The sequence below is a fragment of the Myotis davidii genome, unplaced genomic scaffold (assembly GCF_000327345.1).
Source record: "Myotis davidii unplaced genomic scaffold, ASM32734v1 scaffold89, whole genome shotgun sequence".
In the NCBI taxonomy this organism is placed as follows: domain Eukaryota; kingdom Metazoa; phylum Chordata; class Mammalia; order Chiroptera; family Vespertilionidae; genus Myotis; species Myotis davidii.
In genome coordinates this window covers 4,026,143-4,048,525 of record NW_006300372.1, presented here as the reverse complement: position 1 = coordinate 4,048,525, position 22,383 = coordinate 4,026,143, and the positions used below count along the sequence as shown (strand labels likewise).

At 38.7% G+C, this 22,383-nt stretch overlaps 1 protein-coding gene across 1 annotated transcript in view; it reads left to right on the top strand.

The window, feature by feature from the left end:
- Positions 1 to 3,059: 3,059 nt before the first annotated feature.
- Positions 3,060 to 22,383, top strand: part of LARS (leucyl-tRNA synthetase) — a 57,538-nt gene continuing 38,214 nt past the window's right edge. The window contains exons 1-12 of the mRNA XM_006777039.2: positions 3,060 to 3,218; positions 10,009 to 10,127; positions 12,238 to 12,325; positions 12,721 to 12,801; positions 15,378 to 15,515; positions 17,102 to 17,263; positions 17,778 to 17,890; positions 18,485 to 18,548; positions 19,336 to 19,403; positions 19,506 to 19,731; positions 21,362 to 21,449; positions 21,531 to 21,607. Coding sequence (XP_006777102.1) covers positions 3,213 to 3,218; positions 10,009 to 10,127; positions 12,238 to 12,325; positions 12,721 to 12,801; positions 15,378 to 15,515; positions 17,102 to 17,263; positions 17,778 to 17,890; positions 18,485 to 18,548; positions 19,336 to 19,403; positions 19,506 to 19,731; positions 21,362 to 21,449; positions 21,531 to 21,607 — 1,230 coding nt within the window. The 5' untranslated portion in view covers positions 3,060 to 3,212. The remainder of the gene's footprint in view (positions 3,219 to 10,008; positions 10,128 to 12,237; positions 12,326 to 12,720; positions 12,802 to 15,377; positions 15,516 to 17,101; positions 17,264 to 17,777; positions 17,891 to 18,484; positions 18,549 to 19,335; positions 19,404 to 19,505; positions 19,732 to 21,361; positions 21,450 to 21,530; positions 21,608 to 22,383) is intronic.

Sequence of the window (22,383 nt, the reverse complement as noted above, 5' to 3'; positions counted from 1 at the left end):
CTGGTAGGTTCTCTATAGCCTAGGGTTCCTTTCCTTTCATTCAACAAATTTTTATCAAGCCCATACCATGTGCTAGGCATTGTTTTAGGCCATTATCAGATTTTTATTTCAAAACTAGTTGCTGAGCCTGGCCAGCTGGCTCAGTGGTTGAGTATCAACCTATGAACCAGGAGGTCAAGGTTTGATTCCCGGTCAGGGCATATGCCCAGGCTGGATCCCCAGTGGGGGGCATGCAGGAGGCAGCTGATCAGTGATTCTCTCTCATCACTGATGTTTCTCTCTCTCTCCCTCCCTCCCTCTCCCTCTCTCTCTCTGAAATCAATAAAAATATATTTAAAAAAGCTAGTTGTTGAAAAATGTAGATGTGAAGAAATACAATGAAGTCACTATAGTCAAGCTGCTAAATTACTAAAATAAAGTAGGTTGAGGCATGAGGAAATGATTCTATTCTTGCTTTAACTAGCCTGGGAACTTAATTTTTGAACTTTCTGGTCTTGCATCAAAGCCTGGATACACATAAGACCTCCAGATAAATCCCTGATTACCCCTGAAAAACTAAGGAAAGAATGTTCACATAACCAGACCACCTGACATTTATTATCCAGACTACCAGTCACCTAGAGGATTACCAACTCAGAGGCTAAGAATGCAGGATTGCTTCTTCTCAAGAATATATTTTTTACTTTAGGAACACTAGGCTTTTCTTTCTTCTTCAGACAACTCTGGGTATTGCCTAGTTGTATTTATGATTGGCAAACCCTAAGACCCTTAATAAATCATCATTTCTAGCCAAAGACTCTCCTTTCTTTTTTTTTTTTTACAAAAGGATAAAATCCACTTTTACCTATTTACTTTTCAATAAGTCTAAATCCTTACGGGGCACAGCATTACATGGATTCTGTACCCAATGGCCTTAGCAGGAAGATTGACTAGGAATTTGCCAGGAACCACTGTTCCCATGAGCACAAGCTGTTTCTCCAGCTTCCTCTGGCGTTGTTCCCTTTGCCACCAGGTGTCACTGTGTAGTTCTATGCCTTGTACACCCATAAGCACATCTCTTGCCTAGGTAGAATTCAGTTTCATCTCTAGGTTAAACACCTTCAATTTTAAGAAGAGTTGTGTGCTCCCAGAGACCCTGCTTATAGCCAGAAGAAAATGGCCTTCCAGACATATTTGCCTTTATAGAAGTCCTGTTCCCAGCAGGCTTCCATAGGCTGCAAGACGGCGGAAAGAGTCCTGACTCTTTGAGTTCGTTTGACAATACGTACATAGCATATATCATTTTAAATTTATTTTTATAAAATTTTTCTTTTTTCTAGGATGAAATATTTTTATTTGTATTGAATTTATTGGGGTGACCTTGGGTGACAAAATTATACAGGTTTCAGGTGCACAATTCTACAACACGTCATCTGTACACTGTATTGTACGTTCACCATCCCAAGTCAAGTCTCTGTCCATCACCATTTATCCCTCCTATGACCTCTTTTCATTAAAAATAATTCCCTCCCTAGTCCTTTGGAAAAACACACTTCTGGGCTGCCCCCTCCCCTGAAGTGCTTTGTAGATGCTTAATGAATGTTTACTCAATTAATAAATGAATGTATATGAGAGTAACTAATCTGACCATCAGAAAGTAAAAGCCTTGAATCACCACTTAAAAAAAATAGGAACGTCCTTTTTTATTTAAAAAAATATATTTTTTTATTGACTTAAGAGAGGAAGGGAGAGGGAGAGAGAGAGAGAAAGAGAGAGAGAGAGAGAGAGAGAGAGAGAGAGATATCTATGATGAGCGACGATCATTGGTCGGCTGTTTCCCGAATTCCCCACGCTGGGGATTGAGTCCGCAACCTGGGCATGTGCTCTGGCTAGTTCATAGGTCGACACTCAACCATTGAGCCACACAGGCCTGGTGGAAACATCTTTTATAAAAAAAATTGATTTGAGAGAGGTAAGGAGAGCAAGCAAGCGAGCGAGAGAAACATTGATTCTTTTTAAAAATATATTTCTTTATTGATTTCAGAGAGGAAGGAAGAGGGAGAGATAGATAGAAACATCAATGATAAGAGAGAATCATTGATTGGCTGCTTCCTGCATGCCCCCCACTGGGGATTGAGCCCGCAACCCAGGCACCTGCCCTTGGCTGGAATCGAACCTGGGACCCTTTGGTGCAGGCCGATGCTCCATCCACCGAGCCAAACCGGCCAGGGCAAAGACGTTGATTCTTGTTTCACTTATTTATGGATTCATTGGTTCCTTCTTGTGTGAGCCCTGACCGAGATTGCACCTGCAAACTTGGTGCATCAGGGCGAAGCTCCAACCAACTGAGCTACCCGACCAGAGGGAATGGAGTCACTTTTTAAAACAGATCTTTCTTCGATGATGGAAATGTTCTATTTCCTCAGTGACTGATGACATGGTAAACACTAGCCACATAAACTACGGAGAGCTTGAAAAGTGGCTAGTGCGACCGAAGAACCTAATTTTAATTTAATTTAAATTGTTAAATTTAAATAGCCACATGTAGCTAGTGACTACTGCATCAGACAGCTCAACCTTGAATGGTAGCCCAGTTGAAATAGTCTGAGATTGGCACTGAGACCAGGTATGTTACCAGCCTCTCTCTTAAAAGTGGAGATTGTTAATAAATGGTTATAAAATGTCTAAATTCTGGGCTGTTGAATACCACCGACAGTAATAAATATCCATGCACAGTGGCAAGCCTTCATTAGCACCTGTCACTGAAAGTTGAATTAACTTTGCATCCTGGCATTTTGACAGACACCCAGACAGCTCTGCGGGGTGAAAAGGTTGAAGGCTGGGGACTTTACCTCAGCGCGCGCTGGCGGCCATCTGCGGTTCCGAACTGCATTGTGGACGTTGTAGTTCAACGTGCACGTGACATCACTACCAGTGTCACCTCTGAGTGGCCTGTCGAGTCAACTTCCGGTATCCCGTTGCTACCTGGGAATTGTAGTCAACAAGTGCCTGCTGGATTTGGGCTCTAGGTGCTTTGGAACTACAATTCCCGGCAGGCTACGAGATGCACCCGGTTGTAGTTAATAGTGAGCTGGTGATTGCCTCAGCAGGCGTGGTGTGCTTCAGTGTCTTGAGAGGCTTGGGTGTCCCGGTAGGAAGGGTGAAAGGTTGTAACTACTCCTTTGAGGGTGATCACCGAGGTCGTTGGTTTGCACTGTCGGCTGGGCAGCGCCATGGCGGTGAGTTTTTGTGGGAAGAGAGCTAGGCTGGGGCCTAGAACCGGCTCATCTGTGTGTTTTGCAAAAACTAGAGGCTCCATGTGGTAGCCACTGTCCTGCAGGGAAAATCCTTTATTCTAAAGAAAGGGGAAGACTTGCCCTCAAAGCTTGAGGCGTGGCTGCTGTGAGGATGTGCCCTTTCTTGTTAGCGGATGAGGCAGGAACTGATGTCTTTCCCTTTACAGACTATTTAATGTCATGTGTGTTACTGCACCTGAGTTTCTAAAACCGATTTGGAGAGAGGAGGTTGTAACATTGATTCCTCCTTTCAACAAAAAATTGAGCGCATCCCGGTTAACAGACAGAAATGACTGCATTGGTGTTGCTTATATGTGTGTGGGCTACCTGCTAAAACACATGGTGTGACATGTCAGGTGTTGATAAGTGCTAAAGAAAAAACTAGAGCTGGAAGCGGGACTAGGGAGTATGGGTGGGGGAGGGTTGCAATGTTAGAAAGTTGACCAAGAAAGGCTTTGTTGAGAAGGTGGCATTGTGGCAAAAAGGAGGTAGGGAGCAAGCCATGCAACTACATGTGTGGGGGAAAAGATTTCCAGGCAGAGGCAACCATGAGCGTGAAAAGTAAGGAGGATTGTATGTCTAAAGGACAGGGGTCCAGGGGGAGATGATGATGATGATGGATGTGTGTTTGTGTAGAGGGCTAGGCTTATCAGTGGGTTGATGTAGGTCATAATAAGGCCTGGTAGGTTGCTGCTTGCAGAGTGGGTTCCAGAAAGAATGTCCAGAGAGGGACTGGAGATAATGAGTGTGGATAACACTTGAGGAAGTCTATAAAGGGAAGTGGAAATAGATGAAGGTTAAAAGAGGGCTTTTTTTTTTAAGATAGGAGAAATTATACAGTGCTTCTATGCTCATGAGAATTATCCTGTAGAAAGGAAAAATGGGTGCATAAGAGAGATGATTGCTGGAGTGGTGCTCCTGAATAGAACAGGGGGCATGAGATAAAGTGCCTCAGTGGGTAGGTTAAATAGGACTGCATTCATCTGTAGTACCAGGAAAGACGGCAGAATATATGGGTACAGATGCATGTGGGTTGGTAGATGTGATGAGGGAGGCTGTGGAGATTTCCTCTTCACTTCTCTTTTCTCATTGAATTAGGAGCCAAGATTATCACCTAAAAATAAGGATGGGAGAGGACGTGTTGGGGGTTTGAGGAGGGAGGAGAAGGTACGAAACAATTGTCTAGGACAGCTGTCCATAGAACTTTTGCACTGTCATATTTGGTAGCCACTGGCCACATGTGGCTATTGATCATTTGAAATGTGGCTAGTGCAATGGAAGGACTGAATTTTAATGGAATTTAAAAATTACAGTCATGTGTGGCAAGTGGCTAGTGTACTGGACGGTATGTACATTTAAGTTTGTACATACCTTTTTCAAACCTAATAAAAAGTACAAGATGTCTAGTTGTCTGTGATAATAAACATTTTTGAGCATTTGCCATGGGTCCAGCACTATGGTAAGTCCTTCGTGTGTATTTTCTCTTTTAATTCTCATAATAATAATTTTCTCTTTTAATTCTCATAATAATAAACAAGGTAGGTATAATTATTATCTTTATTTTATAGATGGAGAAATGCAGGCTTAAAAAGATTAAGGAACTTGCGGAAACCGGTTTGGCTCAGTGGATGGAGCGTCGGCCTGCGGACTGAAGGGTCCCGGGTTCGATTCCGTTCAGGGGCATGTGCCTGGGTTGCGGGCACGTCCCCAGTGGGGGATGTGCAGGAGGCGGCTGATCAATGTTTCTCTCTCATCGATGTTTCTGACTCTCTGTCTCTCTCCCTTCCTCTCTGTGGAAAATCAATAAAATATATTTAAAGATAATAATAATAAAAAAAAAGATTAAGGAACTTGTCCAGGGTTCTACAGCTAGTAAGTTCTACAGCCAGGGTTCTACCAGCATGATGATCGGCTTGCGATTCATTATCTTTGAAATGGTAATCGTGGGCTGCCCACTTGTTAGGTTGTTAACATCAAATAAACCAGTGTTCATAAAAGTGTTTTAAGAACTGCAGAATACTATGAATATAGGAAAAAGTTTATTATCTAATTTAGTGTTTCTTTACTGGGGGTGATTTTGTCTCCCAGAAAACATTTGGTCTGGAGACTCTTGGTTGTCACAGTTGAGGGGGTTGTGCTACTGGTGTCTAGTGGGCAGAAGCCAGAGGTGCTCATGAACATCCTACAGTGCACAGGGCAGCCCCTGTGAACAAAGAATTTTGCCCAAAATATCAATAGTGCCAAAGTGTTGGAGCATCCATCTAGTTAAATAACCTTTTAACTAATTAAAACAACCAATTGCCTAGTTGAATAACCAGTGAAGAAATTGAGGTTTGGATTGATCAAGTGACTTCCTCAAGTTTATGCAAGTTGGTGCTAGAGCCAATATCAGATTTCATGACAATCAGCCTTTGAGATTTGAGGAACAAGTTTTTCTGAGAAGCAGAAACCTCAAAGAAGAGCTTTTGTGCACCTAGCATTCTTTCTACATGAAAGAAATATAGTTCTAAGTATTTTGTGAGGACTATTGCTTTCATGTTCTTTAGAAACATAGTTCTAACTAGTGCTTTCATGGTTATTTTTAAGCAAAAAATATTTGTCATGTAACTTCTGTGTCTGTGGCATTGTATTCGGTGCTGAGTAAGTAGATCTAAAAGTTGCTGCCTGCCAGGAGTTCATAGCCTCCCTGGGTGAATGTCTTAAGGATCATTTGGTGGCATGCAATGGAAGTGAACTCAAGTTGGTTAAGGTAAAGAGGAATTTAGTAAGAACACAGTGGGATTTCCTATAACCCATACCCCTAGAGTAGAAGGTACAGCTAGGCTTTTTGAGGCCCTAGATACTTTCAGCTTTGTGGGCTCCTTTCTCTGTAAAAAAGATTAAAATTACGTTTTACAACTATTTTGGCATAAAGACAAATATATTAATGTTATATATTAAAGTTTTTCCTTAAACCTAAAAGTTTATTTTTTTATTATTTTTTAAATATATTTTTATTGATTTCAGAGAGGAAGGGAGAGGGAGAGATAGAAACATCAATGATGAGAGAGAATCATTGATTGGCTGCCTCCTGCACACTCCCTATTGGGGATCAAGCCCACAACCAGGGCACGTGCCCTTAACCTGAATCGAACCTGAGACCCTTCAGTCCGCAGGCTCACGCTTTGTCTACAGAGCCAAGCCAGCTAGGGCTATTTTTTTTCTTGATTTTAAAATAAAATATTTTTCTGAGTCCCTAAATATTTTAGTAAGTGGGCCCTCAGCACTGTGCCTACTCTACCTGCAGGGTAAGTCGGCTACTAAGAGTTAGTTATACAGGCTGTTTTAAGGCCCGGGTGGAAGTGACTTACTTTTTTCTCCCCAAAACACTTTTGCCAGAACCTAGTCACATAGCTCCATCTAACTTCGAATTCATCTGGAAAGGATACTTAACCATTTAACCAGCAGAGGACACTTAACCACTTCTGCTGCACCACCCTGCGTAAGACTGGGTTTTTGTTGCTGAATGAGAAAGGGAAGGAACATAGATTGCATAGGCTACCGGCTGTCTCTGCCATAGCTCATTTAAAAATTAAAAAAAAATTGATTTGAGAGGGAGAGGGAGAGAGATCAATTTGTTGTTTCACTTATTTTGTATGTGCCCTGGCTGGTTATCAAACCCACAGTCTTGGCATATCTGGATGATGCTCTAACCAACTGAGCGCCCTGGCCAGGGTCTGCCATAGCTCATTTTAAAATGGTAGTTTTTGTATATTAGAATTGACGACAGGGGTTAGCATATATTGGAATAGAGAGATTGGAAGCAGGTTACTTGTTAAAAGAGGGTTTTGCAGTAAGAAGGGGCCCAAAGGATCTAAGGTCTAAATGAAGGTGGTTCGTAGCAGGAACGGAAAGTGCCTTATTTTTTCTTGGAAAAGGAAATACTTTCTGTAACCACAATGTTTTATGGAAATTCTTGGCAAAGAGTCCAAATTGCTTAGCACCTTGATTCAAATATGCAACCCAGTTCCTCGTCCATCTTTTTTTTTTTTTAATGGCCACATTATGTAAAAACAGGCAATGTGTTATTCGCTTCTCTTTAAAAATCTTTATATATTCAACAAATATTTGAGAGCCTTGCTATAAGCTAGACATTGAAGATAAAATGAGAAACAAGACATATGGTCCCCACCAAGAACAAGCTTACAGTCCCGTGGGAAAGATGGCCAGATCCTGACATCGCTATGCGATTAGGGCTGTCACAGGGGAAATATGGGTGGGTAGGACCATATTCAGAATGGCTTCTCAGTGGAGAATCCAGGCCGGTGATTAGCTGAGACCTGGAGGGTGACATGGCCAGGCAAAGAGGTTGATTGGTGGGGTATGAGGGCAGAGGAATAGTTTGAACACAGGCCTAGAGATGAGAGAGGGACCTTGGCGTATTTGGGAAAATGCAGATGGCTTAATAGGCCTGTGAAGATGGAAGCATGGAGAGAGGGGAAATGGGAGAGGCCTGGCAGATATGAGCAAGCAGGGCCTTGAATGCCAGATTTAAGAGTAGGGATGGACTTTATCCTGAAGCATAGAGAACCTCTAAAGGGGGATTGACTTGGTCAGATTTGTGTGTTGATATGATGTGGTTCCAGTCGCAGCAATTATGATCTGGTCAGGATTTATAGAAACAAAAAATGTCATTTTCCTTTGGTTCCTAGATAAACTTGTTATATGTCCATGATTTTTCAAATTATGGAGTCTTTCTCATCTCCTCTTTGCCTTTGTGACAGGGTTCTTTTAAAAAAAATACGTTTTTATTGATTTCAGAGAGGAAGGGAGAGGGAGAGAGAGAGATAAATCAATGATGAGAGAGAATTATTGACTGGCTGCCTTCTGCACGCCCCCTATTGGGGATCGAGTCTGCAACCTGGGCATGTGCCCTTGACCGGAATTGAACCCGGGACCCTTCAGTCCACAGGCCGATGCTGTATCCACTGAGTCAAACCAGCTAGGACGTGACAGGGTTCTTTTAATCCACATTTTATCTCTTCTTTATAAGCTGACATTTCATCTTTCGGTTGCTTGTACTTCTTTTGCACTTGCTTAAAAATAATTTAAACTAGAGAAAATTGAAAATAGTAAAATAGAGGTGACACATTTTTTATGGTATATTTGTACTGAATCTTACCTAATTTTAATACTACTAGTTTTCATTATTACATAATATACAAGGTCTATTTAACATAGTTATTGGGAAGATAATGGTACTTTTTTTATTGCCTGGAATTCCTTTGTATAATACTTCAAATTTTTTAGAAAAACAGTTGTAAGAATCCGGTGCATCTGTGATGTGAATAGGAAGTGCTTTTTAAATTGTTGGGTAGAAGGGACAGGCGGAGGGCACAATCAAAGGAGACCAGGTGGCTTGGCAAGGTCACCTGTCTAGTGGGCTATAGAAGTATGAGTAGAACCCAGGTATTTCCTCATTTGAAAATGCTACAGAATCTGGAATTGTTAGCAGGTAGGAGGGGGAAGAAAATCTAATTTCAGTTCAGATAATTTTATACCAGAAAATATATTAAGTTTCAAAACAGACTTAGATTTGTGTATGGTCCATTGGTGTCCAGATTTCACCCCGCCTATTTCCGAAGTGTGTCCTACTCCACACTTACTATTAGCAGCTCATTCTTTGCAACAGAGTCACACACTGAGAATGAATCGCTTACCCTTCTTTCTTTACAGGTAGAGTGATCATGCATGTTTTGTCACTTTCATCCAAGGGTGGCTTACAGAATGATAGGAATGTTGACAGGTAGACCCAACATACGAGACATGCGTGCCATTCTCTGTTTCATTTTAATTTCATATTAATAGTCTGATAACCATTTTGGAGAGAAGTTCTTCATCAGATTCCTTGAAAAACAGAGAGAGACCATGTCAAAAAGAAAAAAAAGACCATGCCTGCCCCCCTGCCCCCCCCGCCCCCGCTTCGCCCAAAGACCATGCCACCTCTATCCCTTGGGTCTGAACATCCTCCTTTGCTGGGTATGATTGCACCTTGGCAAGCAGGCACTTTATAAGTGCAGGGTGGGGAAAAAGCAGGTTTACAGTTGTCAGTATGTGAAACCACAGAGTTTATTTATTATTATTATTATTATTATTATTATTTTATTGATTGATTTGAAAGAGACAGGATGGGGGAGGGAGGGAGAGAGGAAGGGAGAGAGAAAGAGAGAGGAGAGAGAGGAACATTGATTTGTTGTTCCATTTATTTATGTATTCCTTGGTTGATTCTTGTATGTGTTCTGACCAGAGAGCAAACTTACTAGTACAACCCTGGCATATCGGGGACACTCTAACCAACTGAGCTACTTAGCCAGAGTTTATTTTTGTATTATTACTTATTAATTAGTGTATCATTTTCCATATGAATGACTGTAAACCTACTTTTGTCCACCCCTGAATTTATATATTTTGTGAATAGGAACATTTGACAACAGTGTTTTGTTACAGTACCTAATTTTTGAAAAGTATTTCAAAGCCTTTTGAGTAATTCTTAAACCACTCGTTTGAGGTTTGAGGTATACAGGTCGTGTTAACCCTAATTTTCTATCTGGTTTATTTAAGTTAGGAGATAACCATGGAAAAATAAAAATTGATCTGTCAGTAAACAGCTCAGTTCTGTGTGAACCCCTTTTTTTTTTAAAGCAAGTCTGTTGAAGTACAGAGTGGGTTATCCTATCTCTTTTGTGTCTAATAGGAAAGAAAGGGCACAGCCAAAGTGGACTTCTTGAAGAAGATTGAGAAAGAAATCCAACAGAAATGGGACACCGAGAAAGTATTTGAGGTCAATGCATCTAATTCAGAGAAGCAGACTAGGTGAGTGATAGTTGGTGAAGTTCCGCACATTGTGTTTCGTAGCACAGGAACTGCTCTGTGGAAAACAATGGGCAGAGTGTGTTTAGAATGTCTGAGGTGGACTGAAGAAGGTGACTTCCATTTCCTGCATTTAAAAGTAGGATCTTCTTTCTTAAAGGATTTTTTTCTACATGAAGAGTTTTTCAAAAACTAGCTTTTCATGTTCAAACCAAAGGGATGTTTTGAAGTTTTATCTTTGCTGACTGGTAAAAGGAAATCCTTCTATTAGAGAGGTTCATATTGTAGTGATAATTATCTTCACAGATGCAAAATATAAAATTTGAAAGGTTTCTGTATTAGAAGATCTTATTTCATAAATACTGGACTGCCTTGATGTTAATAATCACTGATAATAAGACAAACCATAGATAATGATGTGATATTGAGGAAAAATAAAAACAAAATAACTGTCCCCAAATAGTATTACAGTAAATATATGTGTCAATTATAAGACGCATCTCAATTTCAGGCCTGGACTTCTGTTCAGGACTTTCTGATTCCAAAGTCGGTCCTCCTTTCTATTAAGCTACACTCTATCAGAAGTTTTTGTGTTTTTTTAAAAAATATATTTTTATTGATTTCAGAGAGGAAGGGAAAAGGAAAGAGAGAGAGAAACATTAATGATGAAAATCATCGATTGGCTGCCTTCTGCATGTCCCGCACTGGGGACTGAGACTGCAACCCAGGCATGTGCCCTGACCAGGAATCAAACTGTCACCTCCTGGTTCATAGGTCGGTGCTTAACCACTGAGCTACGCCAGCCGGGCAAGTCTTTTTTTTTTTTTTTTTTTTTTTTTAAGAGAAAAAGAGTTTGCTGTAATATGAAGTCTCTGGTGTTATACTTTATAATTTGAAGTTTCTATTTGGTTCTAGGATTTTGGTCAAATTTAAGGTAATTTAAGTAATCCAAAGCGAACTGACAAAGCTGCTATGTTCAGTGAAAGAAAATGAACTACAGCTATGTACAGGAATGTTGAAGGAACTTAGACATAGCACACTGAGTGGAAAAAAGCAAATTGCAGAAGTCTATAAAATACGCCATTTTTTATAAAGCTCACTAGTAAGGGAAACGAGATGATACGTTGTTTAAGGGCACAGACTTAGGTACAAACTTCAAAACTCATGTTTTGTAAATAATACAAAGTTTAAGGGCACAGACTTAGATACAGACTTAGGTATGAACTATTCAAAAATATGAGTGAAACTAAATGACACATTGTTTAAAGGCACAGACTTAGGTACAAACTATTTTAAAACAAGGAAATGAAAAAGTGAATTTCATGGTAATGGTTATTTCTGGTGAGAAGTGGGGAGGAACACAAAGGTAGCTTAAGTGGGTTCAAAAGTTGGACGGTGGTTTATAGGTGTTCATTTTATTGTGCTTCATAACTTATGTATGTTAGATAACACTTGAAAAAAGAATATAGCATAGTAAATGTTAGCTTTAAAAGGTGCTTTTTAAATGAATTTACAACATATCATGCAATACTGAGGATGTTTTATTTTACGTGAGGACTTTGAATTGCTTTATATATATCTTGTAAAAACAAATTTAACTTAATCAGTAAAACATTAAATTTATTCAGATCCCTAAGTCTTAAAAAATTTAATATTTAGCATTTTATCTTTATAAAGCATTTTAGTTTAAGTTAAACCTACAAGTATATTTATTTCTTTGAAAAATTACTTAAGAGAGAGAGAGGAAGAGAGAAAGAGAAACATCGATTTGTTGTTCCACTTATTTATGCATTCATGGGTTGGTTCTTATATGTGCCCTGACCGGGGAGCCCACCTGAACCTTGGTGTATCGGATGCCGCTCTAACCAACTGAGCTACCTGGCCAGGGCAGTATATTTATTTCTTAATAGCCACCTACAAATGTTTTATTCTTTCAAAAGTAAGTTTTAATTTTAGAGATCTTTTAACTTGGGGGTTTATAAATTTAATTTTAAATAACTAAAGTTTGAACAAATTAGTTATAGCAAGCATTCCCTTCACCATACTCCTTCATTGTAAAAGGAATCTAACATTTTCCTGTCTGTATTTCCTTTTTCATATGATTGTTTTGCAGCAAGGGCAAGTACTTTGTCACCTTCCCATATCCATACATGAACGGGCGCCTTCATTTGGGACACACATTTTCTTTATCCAAATGTGAGGTAAAGCTTCCTCTGTTTAATATAATGGGCTGGTGGGTCTTTAATAAGTACTAATTTGAAGAGAATGATATTTATAGAATTTATTTCCTGGTAAGGGAACTTAGACTTCCTTAATTTTAAGCATATTTTTTATATTTAAGTCATTTAATTTTTATATTTAATTTTCATATATTATGTGTGCAGAGGTTTAGGTATGTATGTTCACAAGTAATTTCTAGGTTGGTGAAAAGACACAAAAAGGTGGGTTAAAACTTTGGGATGATTATACAATTTAGCTGGTGTGTTAAAGGAGGATGTGAAGAGGAAAACTGAACTGATGCTCTTTGTGAAAAGTCAGCATTTTCTGTTCACCTGGCATTTAAATTTGTAATTTAAATGTAATTTTCTTCCTATAGTTTGCAGTAGGGTACCAGAGATTGAAAGGAAACATTTGTCTGTTCCCCTTTGGTTTACACTGTACTGGAATGCCTATTAAGGTAAGATTGCTTTTGGGATTGGTTTCTACCCTTTTTGGCTTAGAGCAAATAGAAATATCTAGTTCAATAGCTTGAAAAGGGATTAAAAAATACTGCTCTATTACAGTGTTTTTTTGAAATGAATTTATTATAGTGAAAATTACATTAAAAAAACAGTTCAAGAAGTCCTTAAATAAAGGGCACACATTAAGATTTGTGATTTCTAAGTAATTTTTGATAGTGTTTGATCATCCTATATACTCATATTTCTGTTTTAGAAGTATATTATAACTACTGCCAAGTAAAATGCGCAGTGTTTTGAGCATTCATGACACATATAGGATGTTGGCACAAAGTAATAAACACTTCTACCCTATTTTGATCATTTTTTCAAATGACTTCATTTGTCATAAGTTTATACTAGAAATAATTCTCAATAAAGAATGGGCCAGAAAACTAGAGTTGAAAGATTCCCAAATGTAGGGTTGGAAAATTTAACTCAGATTTTTTTTTATTCTTCACCCTTTTATTTTGAAAAACATCAAACCTACAGAAAAAGTAAAAGCATAGTACAGTGAACACCCATACAGCCTTCACTTATAGTTGCCAAGTCTTATTTTTTTTCTGTAAATATTTTTATTGATTTCAGAGAGGAAGGGAGAGGGAGAGAGAGAGAAACATCAATGATGAGAGAGAATCATTGACTGGCTGCTTCCTGCACACCCCCTACTGGGGATCAAGCCCGCAACCTGGGCCTGTGCTCTTGACCAGAATCGAACCCAGGACCTTTCAGTCCGCAGGCCAACGCTCAATCCACTGAACCAAACTGGCTACGGCTATAGTTGTTTTCTTTTTTTTAAAAAATTTTTTTTTTTATTGATTTCAGAGAGGAAGGGAGCGGGACAGAGAGATAGAAACATCAATGATGAGGTAGAAACATTGATCGGTTGCCTCCTGCACGCCCCCTACTGGGGATAGAGCCCACAACCCGGGCATATGCCCTCGAACCTGGGACCCTTCCAACTGCAGGCCGATGCTCTATCCACTGAGCCAAACCAGCTAGGGCAAGTCTTAGTACTTTCCATAATTTAGTTCTGTCTCTCAACACACACAGTACACGTATGCTTTTTTTTTTGCCTTTTCTATGAATTCTTTGAAAGTAAATAAGTTGCAGGCATTATGACATGTCACCCCTCAATACTTCAGCATAATCCTTTAAAATAAGAGCATTCCTCTACTTTATCACAGTAACATCCTCTCGGAGAAATTTAACATTGATGTCATATTATCATCGTGATCTAATCTATAGTTGTATGTCTCTAATTGTCTCAAAATGTTCTTTCTGGCTATTTTTACTTTTTATTTTATGGATCACACAGTGCATTTCATGATCAATTCTCTTTAGTTTGTTACAGCATTGATGTCTTTGAAGAATCTAGGCCAGTTATTTTACAGAATATCCCATAATCTGAGTTTTTTGTTTTTGTTTTTTAATATATTTTTATTGATTTCAGAGAGGAATGGAGAGGGAGAGAGAGAGACAGAAACATCAATGATGAGAATCATTGATCGGCTGCCTCCCTCACATCCCCTACTGGGGATTGAGCCCGTAACCCGGGCATGTGCCCTTGACCGGAATTGAACCAGGGACCCTTCAGTCCTCAGGCCGATGCTCTATCCATTGAGCCAAACTGGCCAGGGTGAAATTTATTTTTATTTTTATTGTTTTTCATGATTAGATTTGGGTTAAATATTTTGACCCGAATACTACACTGGTGAGGTATAAACTTTCCATTGTATCACATCAAAAGGCAGTTTGTCCCATTTTAGTGACATTAAGTTAATACCTGTCAGATTTCTTCATCCTAAAGATGACTTTTCCCCTTTTTAATTAAAAGTAATCTGTGGGTGAGGGGGCAAATAATGCTTTGAGAGCCTTTAAATATCCGGTTCTCAATAACCCATTCTTTCCTCATTTATTAACTGAAATTCTTCCGTATAAAAGAGTGAATTCCCTTTTTAAAATTCACAATTCTATATTTGTATTTTTTCATAACTTTAACACTATCTACTTGGAGTCATCTTTGTTTTTGACACTGAACTCCTTATGGTATAATTGAGGAGAACTGGGGTGGAAAGCCCAGATTCATGTGTCAGCTTTGCAGCTTAGTAGCTTTATAAGTTTGGATAAATCACTTAATCTCTCTCTCTCTTTTCTGACTTCGTACCTGCTGGGATGATAACTAATGAGTATATATGACAATCATTAAATTGAGAAATGCTATTAATGATGTTGTTATTCAAAATAATTACACATCATATCTTACAAATCCCTGTACTTCGAATGCCTAACATGTAATATACTACATTAAGTACTTGAGGTGTTAAATAAATGCTTGCTGAGTAAAGGAAGTAATACTAATTTATAAATTGGGGAATTTTGTATCATTTGGGTTTTCTGTTATGATCCACTTATATATATAGATATATTGCAGAAAATTTTAGAGTCAATTTTAGTGGGCCATAGAAGAAAACCCCCCAGATTATTTCTACCTTGAATTCTGAACTTCACTGTCTCTAATGTTGTGTTTGCTTAGGCCTGTGCTGATAAGTTGAAAAGAGAAATAGAGCTCTATGGTTGCCCCCCTGATTTTCCAGAAGAAGAAGAAGAAGAGGAAGAAGTCAGTGCTAAAACAGAAGATGCAATAATTAAGGATAAAGCTAAAGGAAAAAAGGTTTGGTGGTTGATGATACTTATTTTGGTTGAAGTTTTATATTGATGTTTGTGTGATTTGTATATTCATTCCAAGTACTAGCGCAGTATATATATTTTTAGAAAGTTCATGATACCCTGGCTCCATTATAGCATCATGGGACTCATTCTGTTCTCCCTTTTCTTTTTTGTAACTTTTTTCTTCAATAATGAGAAACCTGACTCATTATTTGCAGAATATTTATTTTCTGTTCAGTCCTAGTGTACCACTAGTTTCAGAATTGTTAACCTATAATCCTGGGAGAAATAATTTTACTAACTTAAGGGCAGTGTTTGTATATAATTCTTTTTGTCTTTTAGATGACACACTGGTTTTCTTTTTTTTTTAAATTGAAAAAAATTTTTTTTTGGTTAATCCTCATTTGAGGATATTTTTTCCATTGATTTTTAGAGAGTGTAAAAGAGAGAGACGATGGGGAATTTTAACTAATTGATTGATTCTTACACTCTAAAATCACATTTTAAGCAAGAACTTCACATTTAAAATGATCATCTCAATTATAATGTGATAGTAATAGAGATTGAGAGAGAGACATTGATATGAAAGAGGCACATTATTAGTCGCATCCCTCCCTGAATGGGGCTGGGGATTGAACCTGTAACCCAGGTACATGCCCTGGACTGGGAATCGAACCCAAGATCCTTTGGTACTAGGGCTGATGCTCCAACCACTGAGCAACACTATTCAGCGCAACGCACTGTTTTTCAAAGTTACTTCCATAGCTCCTTTTTTCCCCATTCCCTTTTGAGTGGTTATGTCATGCGTTTATAATATAATTAGATATATTTGTTATACTCTGCATTCCATCCTGGGTTCCTCCAACATTCTGATTTTTTTTTTTTAATTCACTCCTGGACTTCTGGTCAAGATGGCGGAGTAGGTAAATGCTATGCTTGCATCCTCCCATGACCACATCAAAATTATAACTAAATTATATATCCACCACCCTTGAGAGCATCCTTTAGACTTGCTGAACACAAGTCCTATAACTAAGGATATAAAAGAAAAGCCATGTGGAGACCGAATATTAGTCAGAAATTAAAATGAACTTTTTACTAACTAGAGGGCATGATAAAATGATCTTAAAGATGGACATTTTTAAAAAAACACACACCCTTTGTGCTGTGTAGTTGTGTTGGTTTGATAGATGCATGGAGCTCTGTTTCTGCCACTGTCACACCATTTGGAGTAGTTCCATCCCCTCCCAATTCCTGGTCCTACCTTTTTATAGTTCAACTTCTTTGCCTATTTCCAACTCCTGGCTTTTGGTTGCCTTTTTGATATTGGTAAAGATTGGAAAATAGTAAACTCTTGTATGATCTAAGCTGTCATAGCTAAAAAAAGATGTAAGTGGTATTGGGAGAGGGAAATAGAGAAGGTTTGATGTTGACATCTTATGTTTGTGATGATAGTTCTTTGTGGTTCCGACATATCAACAGCATTGTTTTGCACTTTAAAAAATTACCAAATGGTAATTTGATCCTAGAATTTATTAACAAGTTGTTGGTTGTTCTTTGATGGAATATGTTTTTGCTGGTTATTTTCAGAGTAAAGCTGCTGCTAAAGCTGGATCTTCTAAATACCAGTGGAGCATTATGAAATCTCTCGGTCTGGCTGATGAAGAAATAGCCAAATTTTCTGCAGCAGAACATTGGCTTGATTATTTCCCGCCACTGGCTATTCAAGATCTGAAGAGAATGGGTTTGAAGGTATGCCTATCGCCTCCGTAGCTGAAGAAAATATGAAGAACACGTTTATATTTATGTGATTAGAGATGGAGGGAGAATGAGAAGGAGAGAGAAATATCCATGATGGGAGAGAATCATTGATCGGATGCCTCCTGCACACCCCACATTGGGAACCAAGCCTGCAACCCAGGCATGTGCCCTTGGCTGGAATCGAACCTGGAACCCTTCAGTCCGCAGGCTGATGCTCTATCCACTGAGCCAAGCTGGCTAGGGCTAAGTGTTCCTTTTTAACTTATTATAATTCTTGTATGTTTAATGTATAAATGTGTGTGTTTAAAAGTACACATATTAAACAAAAATTAATGTAATAATTGTGATATATATTTAATAGGCAGAACTTAACAATTTTGTTTTTAAAATTTGATATAATTCTTAGTTGGAAGATAGAGTAGAAGAGTAAATAATTGATTCATAGGAATTCTCATTCATAGAGACAGAACTCTCAAAAATTACCTTTTCCTTTCTCCTTCTATAGGTAGACTGGCGTCGTTCCTTCATCACCACTGATGTTAATCCTTACTATGATTCGTTTGTCAGGTGGCAGTTTTTAACATTAAGAGAAAGAAGCAGAATTAAATTTGGAAAACGGTGAGTTTGTTGTCCCTCGGTATAAAAAAGCAAAAATCATATAATTCTTGTATTATAATTCGGTGCCCCATAGCCCACGTTTCTCTATTACCTTTGTTTTTTTTATGTTTTCTTTCTTTTTGTTCTCCTGTGTCCTTGGGTTTGTTTTTGTCTTGCCAGTGTCTTAATTTCTCTGAGCTGCTTATTGTTTATGACAACTAGAACCAGGGAGAATGGGAGTGTTGGCTTTTATGATCTCACAAAAGATTCTGTTCAGTAGTACCAGCCAAACAGAAAAATAATAATTGCATTTGTGTTTTAGTTTATTCTTTTGTTCTACAAATTGTTTAGGATTCTTCCTTGATTATGTGAGTTAATTAAAAGCTATTTGCATTTCATAAGTGAATTTAAATGTTTAATATTTTTTGATGAAGGCAGAGATCTTTCATTAAATAACTAGATTGACAATAGAACTACCATAAAAGCATAATTAATAGATGTAGACATTTGCTCAGTTAGAAGTTTTAGTTAGAAGAAATATTGTTGGAGCAATACTAAATATTTAGGCTAAAAGTTGTATATTACAGCAGTATTTGTCACTTGCTTATTTTTTAGGTATACCATTTATTCTCCAAAAGATGGACAGCCTTGTATGGATCATGACAGACAAACTGGAGAGGTACTTATTTGTGATAATTCTTCATATGGTCATAGAGTTTAAGAAATAGATCAGAAACCTAAAAGGTAACTTTATTTCAGTGCTGAGGTCTATAGTTGTGATACTCTGGGGGCTGTGAAGAGGGAGACAGAATGTCATTCTAGGTGCCTGGATCTTGTCTAGGACCTTGCTACTCCAAGAGTGGTCCTGGACCAGCTGCGTCAGCTTGTGATAGAAAAGGAATTTTGAGCCTCACCCCAAAATTGTTAAATTACAAACTCTGGGGATGGGCCCAGGAATCTGTCTTTTAACAGACTCTCAGTGTGAGTCATATGCATGCGAATGTTTGAGAAGCACTGCCTGGAGAATGCTCTGCTCTGAAACAAGGGCATGGGGAAAGGTAATGAGATACGTGGCTGACTGATGTACACAGGTTCCATTTACACTTGCGTTGGCTGTGTGCCTACTTGCTTACATGACGTCAGTTCACCCTACACGCCTGTAGGACACATTAGTGACATTATTTTTTGTAATATTTGAGTGAAGCAAGGGTAAGTGGTTTGTCTAAAGCCTTGGCATAGTAAACCAACAATGCCAGGATCTGAACTTAGGAATTCCAATTCGTGTGTCATTGTTTATTACCACTTTTGAACACATTTGTAGTCTGGTGCAGCGGTCGCCAACCTTTCGGACCTCGCGGACCACTGGTTAGCGAACGCTGGTCTAGAGACTGCTTTTCAAAATCAGCCTTTAATTATGATGTTAATCCAAGTCTTTTCCCCCCTCCATTTTTGTTTTACTTGTTTAGGGTGTTGGACCTCAGGAATATACTTTAATCAAGTTGAAAGTGCTTGAGCCGTACCCATCCAAATTAAGGTAGATTTGCCAGTTATTGTTTCAGCTTTTTGAATATCAGATACTTGTGGTAAAATCCATAACTTTTTTTTTCTTTAATGTATCTTTTTTTTTTTTTTTTAGTGGCCTGAAAGGGAAAAATATCTTTTTGGTAGCTGCTACTCTCAGACCTGAGACCATGTTTGGACAGACAAACTGTTGGGTTCGCCCTGATATGAAGTACATTGGGTTTGAGACAAAGAATGGTGATATATTCATTTGCACCCAAAGAGCTGCCAGGAATATGTCATTCCAGGGCTTTACCAAAGACAGTGGCGTGGTGCCTGTAGTTAAGGAATTAATGGGAGAGGTAAGTTGGGTAGTGCATGAATTTAGAGGTAAAATTTTAACAGTGAAGCATGAGAAAAACATATTAAACAAGACTTTTTAATTGAGGCATACATATCATCAAATATGTAAATAGAGTCTTTTCTTTTGGTGCATTTTCATATGTGTATACACTCATGTAAGGATTGCCCAAATTGAAATATAAAACATTTTAGTTTTCCAGAAGGTTCTCTTATGTCCATTTCACAGTCAGAACTCACTCCCTTCCTGCAAAGGTATTCCTATTTGGCTGTTCTACAGTATAGTTAACCATTCTCTGTAATGGATATTTGGATTGTTTCCTGTATTTTTCTGTTCCAAGCAGTGTTTATGTCTCATTAGTACCTGATGCTGGAATTCTGTCTGAGCAGTTTTTGGGAACAGTATTAATAACACAAACTTTTAACTGTCTCTAATACAACTTCTTTCCATGTTAATTTGAGCAGATTCTGGAGTGAGGAAATGGGTGGTATAAATTAAAAAATAGCTTTCAGCCGTCACTGGTTTGGCTCAGTGGATAGAGCGTCGGCCTGCGGACTGAGAGGTCCCGAGTTTGATTCCGGTCAAGGGCATGTACCTTGGTTGCGGGCACATCTCCAGTGGGGAGTGTGCAGGAGGTAGCTGATCGATGTTTCTCTCTCATCGATATTCCTGGCTCTCTATCTCTCTCCCTTCCTCTCTGTAAAAAATCGATAAGATATATTAAAAAAAATAGCTTTCGCCGAAACCGGTTTGGCTCAGTGGATAGAGCGTCGGCCTGCGGACTGAGAGGTCCCGAGTTTGATTCCGGTCAAGGGCATGTACCTTGGTTGCGGGCACATCTCCAGTGGGGAGTGTGCAGGAGGCAGCTGATCGATGTTTCTCTCTCATCGATATTCCTGGCTCTCTATCTCTCTCCCTTCCTCTCTGTAAAAAATCAATAAAATATATTAAAAAAAATAGCTTTCAACCTTCATCACTGAAAATTCTGTAAAATCAGCTTATCTCTATGAATAAAGTGGGTTGGGTGGGAACTGTATGTAATTGAAAAGTTCATTCCTTAGCTAAACAAGCAGCTACAAGCCGTTTATTGTATATGGGTCCAATCTTGTTGGATTTTCTGATTTTTTAAAAAAGAGAAACTAGATATATCTTTTTAATTCAATTTGTCTTCCCATTATCATTTAAAATGGATATACAGTATTCTAGCTTTGTGAAGTCTTATATTTTATTAAATAATTTTTCTATTATATAAAGTTTTATTTGTTCCCAGGTTAACACAGCATTGGGCAGACTTCTCAGAGAAAAACATTTTATTTTTTTTTTAACTTTGAAGTAAATTCATAGGATTGGATCTCTGGGTCTTGTGTGAACATTTTTATGGCTCCTGCTATGGATTCCTATGTCACTTTCCTCAAGGAGTGCAATGTCAAAAGCACTGTGTCAGTGTACTAATTTCCTTACAACCTTAATTGGTATTTATAGTTATTTTTGGTCTAGTTGGTAAAAGAAGAGTGAGTTTTGTTTTATTTCGTATATTTTTGATTACTAGCTTCTTGGGCTTAAAATAGCATTGTTTTTAATTTTATTGGTTAAGTTTCTTCACCTTTTATGCTGATCTTTTTCTTACACAGGAAATTCTTGGAGCATCACTTTCTGCACCTTTAACATCTTACAAGGTGATTTATGTTCTCCCAATGCTCACCATTAAGGAGGATAAAGGTAAAGAGTTTATTTCTTTATAGAAATACTGTGGTAATCACATCTGGCTGTATTAATCAGTTTCACACTTTGTTTTATCAGGCACTGGTGTGGTCACAAGTGTTCCTTCTGACTCCCCCGATGATTTTGCTGCCCTCAGAGACTTGAAGAAAAAGCAGGTGAGTATCTGAGTTTCACATTCTTGTTCCCCCTTCTTCATCTAATTGGTTAGGTACCGCTGAACTTCTCTGTGAGATTAGGCTAAAAAGCTATTGCATGTCACTTTGAACTGCAATCTCTAATCTATTTCCTGATGTTTATAATTGGTTAATTTAAAGAAATCCTAGGTGTGGCTAGCAGAGGCTTGGGCTTCCAGGAAGAAGCTCCTTGCCGAGCACATGGCTAAGGCTGCTGCCCCAAAATGGAGGATCCGGGGTAAGATGGAGAGCGTAGCCCTCGCCCTGGGTCAAGATGGAGGGCGTAGCCCTCACCCTTTTATTCCCCCCTTGTCTTGAGACTTCCGGCTCAATCATGAGACGGACTGCATTTCTGTTTCACCGTTGCTAGAGGCCTGTACTGGGCGTGTAGAACTATCAACTGAACCACCCCTATATGCTTCTTGACAAATTGGACTATTCTGTTAATAATGCGAGGGCCGAAAGTCAATAGCATTAGGAGGATTACAAGGGGTCCGGCGAGGTCCGCTCTCCTCCCGAGGGTGATCTGTAGCGGGTGTGTCTGGTTAGAGACACACTCAGGCTCCCTGCTCTCCTGGGCACAGAAGGAGCTGGGCTTGTGTCCTGGCAGAGACAAACTACAACAAATGGTCTGGTGGAAGGGAAAGAAACCGCTTCAGCTTCAACAACTTAAACACAACAAGAATGGTAACTGACCACCTTCCATGACAGCTAATACATAGCTATAACAATGTCCATCAGTGGGAGAGACTGGACAC